General features: G+C 37.8%; 1 protein-coding gene across 3 annotated transcripts; it reads left to right on the forward strand.

Annotated features, from left to right (window-relative positions):
* Window positions 1-597: 597 nt before the first annotated feature.
* LOC149565977 (peroxidase 4-like) lies at window positions 598-5,254 on the forward strand. Of its 3 annotated transcripts, XM_089819439.1 has the most exons (6): window positions 598-626; window positions 3,143-3,314; window positions 3,524-3,715; window positions 3,813-3,981; window positions 4,073-4,184; window positions 4,978-5,254. In XM_089819439.1, the coding sequence occupies exons 1-6, from the start codon at window positions 604-606 to the stop codon at window positions 5,252-5,254; spliced, it is 945 nt and encodes a 314-aa protein (XP_089675565.1). In that variant the 5' UTR covers window positions 598-603. The 3 variants fall into 3 exon arrangements, with proteins under 3 accessions (XP_089675565.1, XP_089675563.1, XP_089675564.1); XM_089819437.1 differs by lacking the exon at window positions 598-626 and having other exon boundaries at window positions 3,108-3,314; window positions 3,813-3,973; window positions 4,065-4,178; XM_089819438.1 differs by lacking the exon at window positions 598-626 and having other exon boundaries at window positions 3,252-3,314; window positions 4,073-4,178.
* Window positions 5,255-5,704: the final 450 nt, after the last annotated feature.

The following is a 5,704-nucleotide window of genomic DNA, read 5'->3' on the forward strand; positions in this document are numbered from 1 at the left end:
CTTTGAGGTCATGAAAATCATCAGCACAAGCCTCTCGATAATGTGGAGATATGAATTTCTCCCTAAACCTCTCCTCAAAGATCTCCTAGGTGAGATTTGTTATACTGATCTAGAGCTTCTCACTCTCCATATCTCACCACATGACCCATGTTCTCTCAGTTGTGTGATGAAACAATGTGCCTTCACATTTATTTCACACAGATGCAAGGAGAAGCAACGTCTCATATCCAATAACCATGTCTTGGCCTTGAGACCTCCTCCTAGGGCATCAAACAGTGGTGGTTTAGACCTCTGAAGGTCTCTCATCATATTTATCTGGATGAAATATCTACCATCTCAACCACATCCTCTCCTATGGTTATCTCTACCACCAGGTGGTGTGCGAGAATGCTCATGTTCATACCCATGCTCTTCTTCACCTCCATGCTCTAACATGTGGGAGTCTCCATGGCAGGGTTCCTCTTTCTGGCCATAGTCTTATCAATTTTCCTCCACTCAAGGCCCCAACCAAGTTATAATCTCTTGTAACAATGGAAAAAATGCCCTGATATCACCCTAATTTTTATCACCTTGTCCTCCCACAACTTCCTAACATTCTTCCTCATGGTGTTCTTCATTCTTATTCTATTGGTTGTTACCTTGACCACCAAGTCTATGTGCAGGAGGCATCACTAAAGGAGCAACAAGATAAGGGTTAGAGTCATATGTAACAATATTTTACCATAATACATAATCATATCAATATCATAGTAGGAGCATAACACAGAGATCATAATGTTGCAACATGGCTTCTAATACTAGATGTAATGTCACACTCAAATATCCTTGGAACAAGGATAGATAGAAGCCATTACATTTTTTGTAAAGAACAAGCATGGAATCAAGCAACATCAACATGCAATCAATCAAAAGATCACAATAGAAGACTTAACCAACCAATCCAAACATCCAACAATCTCCAAGCATCGCTACTTATTGACGTGTTCAAATTGACTAAGAGAATACAATAAATTACGAAACCTAGAATCTTCAACTTGTTAAAACTTAGAAAGTTTTGCAATCTTAAAGGGTACTCAAAACACCTAAACTTGTTTCTTGAAAGTTGGCGGAGATACTCCCTATTTTTCACATGAGGAAACACAAACCTCCAAGCTCGCGCGAGAGAATACATATTCGTACAAGGAAGTACCTCACTGCGCACAAGAAACTACCTTCTTGCATAAGGAAACACATTTCACACATGAGGAAATGCCAAAATTGCCAGCAAAACTCTCAGCCACTTAGCCAAAGGCTCACGCAAGAATGTCAAGCTTCATGCGAGTAAATACCATACCTTACGTGAGAGAGTACAATCTCACGTGAGCATTTGAAGCTCAGCATGAGACAAGGATTTTCTTAGGTGAGAGAATGCATTCTCGCCCAAGGAATCCCCTCTCTAACATGAGGTTGGACAACAACAAAAAGGAAAAGCATAACAAGAAGTGTAAAGTAGAATAATTCCTCCACACCAGGGAGTACCAGATCCACAAATATCAAGGCTCGAATACTCAAATGAATGCAAAATAGCTAAGCATGCTAGAAAGGATGAATCAACCATCTAACCATCTAATCCATAGCATCTAGTAAATATGCAAAAAAGTAACATCGCAATGAAGGTACATGAGTATAAATCAACTAGCTCTATAAACTGAAATAACATAAATCACAGAGAAGAAATCGTAGAAGATACAGAGAACCAACATCCAGCTCCAAAATTGAACAGAGAAAAAGACCAACTTTGTATGTCAGTCCCCAATAGTGGTAAAGATAGTTATGCCTCCCAACCACGTGGAACCCATAGGCCCATGCCCACCGTGCTGATGGAGATAGTCCTCCAACCACAATCGCAAAAGACAATCACCCATGGGCAACAAATGATGAAGTGAAACAATGATGGTATGTAAAGACAAACACATGCCTTTTCTATTAAATTTTAAATCATTTAGATACCAAAGTATTAAGCTTTTTTTTCTTAAACATGCTTTATTACTTTTATGTTGTGTTAATAATGCATTGTTCTACGTATATTTTCAAAGAAAGATTAATGTCTCATCTAAAAAAATTGTGAAATCCTCTTAAAAAATGTCCACAAAGTTCTACGAAGTACTAAATGTTATTTGAATTTAATATCAAATGATTTTAATTATTTTACTCCATTCATTGAAGCATACATTTCCTTCTCTACAAATTTGTGCTTGGGCTCTTAATCCAAAGCATCTAACTAAATTAAATAACAATTTTGTACTTCTCCCCACACATATAATGAAATATTTTTGAGAAGCTAAAATTGCTTAACACCAATTCTCTATGATTGTTTTTAATTTTATTCTAGAACTCTATAACATCCCTTCCTCTACATATATTATCAAATGTAGTTTCCCATAAAAAATCTAGTCTAAATTGATTTAGTGGTGGAGAGTTTCGTACTCTTGAAAAAGTGGTCACAAGTTCATATTCACTTGTACGCCTCATTTGTAGTGCCACTCAAAAACTATGACATAGTATCATAGTGTGGTGGACTATAACACCTTATTTCTTTTATGTGATCACACTAAAACAGTCCATAACATCTTTACAGCAGGAAGAACAAAATTTCGTCGAAAATCAGTCCTCGTGGAGTTTTCCTTGGGGATTAGTCTTCACGTCAAGAAAAACTTAAATTTAAAATGGCGATTGGAACAATTCTCGTGGAGATGCAATCAGATAGGACGTTTAATGTCAGGCTACGTTATTTCCAGCGGTACGAACAAAGGTTGACTTTATTATTTGTTCATTTCAAATAATTTACGGTACTCCATGATTGACGCGGGGTCGGCTCAACGCGTGGGGTACAGAGGATTTTCATACATTTGAACAAGTTCGTTCCGCGTGTTAGGAAAATCACAAATCTACCTATATGGAATCTCCGCGCAAGTGGCTTACGTATAAACTTTCGCTATGTTCAATTATAAAAGCCCGTCAATCCTCACTCCACAATCCGTAAATTTGATTGCGTAGACTTACGAGTACTCTTAACCGATAAGCTTTCGATTGGATTGTTCTCCTGAGAAATTATGAACTCTGCAACAATGACTTGCTCTGACTCATTTCTTGCCTGCATCACTCTGGTGTTATGTTCGATTGCTGTAAATGGCCAGCTTAGCTCGACATTTTACAGTACATCGTGTCCCAATCTTTTGTCTACTGTGAAGTCTGCTATCAAACAGGCCGTCGCCAACGAGAAACGGATGGGAGCATCCCTTCTGCGGCTTCATTTCCATGATTGTTTCGTTAATGTAGGAATATCTATCTCTTTGATTGCGCATTCATTATACGTTGTTCTATGAGCTGAGTAAAATTTAGTCATCTTGGATGTATAAGTAAGCTACTTGTAAGGAGATTTATAAGTAAAGCAGATTCAATCTTCTTGTGTTATTTTCTCGACCGTGAAGCAATATAATGGTCATTTCAATGTTTAATTTTTAAACACCTACTGTTATTGCAGGGCTGCGATACATCTATTCTGCTGGACGACTCGTCGACTTTAACAGGAGAAAAGACTGCGGTGCCCAATACTAACTCTGTCAGAGGATTCGACGTGATAGACACCATTAAGACCAACGTGGAGGCTGTTTGCAGTGGTGTTGTGTCTTGCGCCGACATTTTGGCAATTGCTGCTCGTGATTCAGTTGTCGAAGTAATTCTCATTTCTTCGCATAATGTTGTGAGAAATTTGAATACACGTAGATAGAAAGATGGTTGGTCATTTTAATAATTTGTTTTTTCACTTGCAGCTTGGAGGTCCAACATGGACGGTGCAGTTGGGAAGAAGAGATTCGGCAACAGCAAGCCTTAGCGATGCAAATTCCAATATTCCCGCACCCACATCAAACCTCAGCGCACTCATCTCATCTTTTAGCGCTCAGGGTCTTTCTACCAAAGACATGATTGTGCTTTCTGGAAACTTAGTTGACAACGATCTGCTAGCTCGTGTAGGATTATTATTTGTACCTACAAATTATAGCATCTCACATCTTTTTCCCACATTCAGGTGGTCACACTATTGGTCAGGCTCAGTGCACTAATTTCAGAGCTCGTATTTATAACGAATCGAACATAGACTCTTCATTTGCCACTTCTCTGAAGTCAAATTGTCCAAGCAGCAGTTGATGAGGAGATAACAACAACAAAGCCTATAATAGGCTCAATATTGGATGGAAAGAAGAAATAAATAAAAAAACTACAGGGAAACACCAAATATGAACAACACCTTACAGGTTACATGTGTTCATTCATGGCAAGGACATAGGGATGCTGCCTTACCAAACACATGTTTCTTCAAACAGTAGCCCATTCCTGCAAATGGCCATGAAGAAAGTAATATGCATTCCTCCTACCCACTCTCCACCACACTTAAGCCACTTCACATGGTGATTATGCGAGCAAGAGGCATTTTTGACCAAATAAACTTCCAGAGGTTCTTGTGTGAGTCTGGCTTCCTACAACGATAACTTCTACAAAAAGAAAACAATGCTACTACTACTATTTTATTTAGAAAACAACAGATATGATATGCATCCCTAATCAATTTGCAATGTGAATAAAATAGTAGTAGTAGCATTGTTGCAGGAAGCCAGACTCACACAAGAACCTCTGGAAGTTTATTTGGGCAAAAATGTCTCTTGCTCGCATAATCACCATGTGAAGTGGCCTGAGTGTGGTGGAGAGTGGGTAGGAGGAATGTATATTACTTTCTTCATGGCCATTTGCAGGAACGGGCTACAGTTTGAAAAAACATGTGTTTGGTAAGGCAGCATCCCTATGTGCTTGCCATGAATGAACACATGTAACCTGTAAGGTGTTGTTCATATTTGGTGTTTCTCTATAGTTTTTTTATTTATTTCTTCTCTCCATCTAATATTGAGCCTATTATAAGCTTTGTTGTTGTTATCTCCTCATCAGCAGTGGAGATAACAACCTGTCACCTCTAGATCTTCAGACTCCCACTAGCTTTGACAACAACTACTACAAGAATCTGAGAAGTCAGAAAGGACTTTTGCACTCTGATCAGCAGCTTTTCAATGGAGGTTCTGCATATTCTCAGGTGACAACATATAGTAGCAATCAGAACAGTTTCTTCACTGATTTCACTGCTGCGATGGTCAAAATGGGAAACATCAGTCCTCTGACTGGCAGCAATGGACAGATCCGTAAGAACTGCAGGAAGCCCAATTGATAACAACAATCAATCCACGAGCTTTGTAGTATCATATATTGAAATTTTTGTGGTATTCATGATTTCGTTTAGTAAATCATTGGTCATTGTTGGTAACATAATAAAATTTTGCACAACATATTAATTGTTTGGGAATAAAATTTAATTCAAACAGATTCGTCAATGGTCAGATGTATTCAGATCGTAGATACTTTCAAATAATATTGGAGTACAAATATTTATCGATCTCAAAATTTAACAGTTTCCTATAAATCATAAACTAAACATTTACTCGGAACCTATACATCAAATCCCTACTCAAAATGTAAGACTTACAACCAAGCACATCTTTCCCCAATAACACAATATGAATAAAACTAGTGCAAAGGAGAAGAATCGCTATAAGAAAGAAAAGTTTTTATAATTATTTATATGTATTTTGAGTGTATGTATGAATCTCAATAATCAATA

The sequence above is a fragment of the Cupressus sempervirens genome, chromosome 3 (genome assembly GCF_028749045.1).
Source record: "Cupressus sempervirens isolate cs-2001-9-10 chromosome 3, ASM2874904v1, whole genome shotgun sequence".
NCBI classification, from domain to species: Eukaryota; Viridiplantae; Streptophyta; class Pinopsida; order Cupressales; family Cupressaceae; genus Cupressus; species Cupressus sempervirens.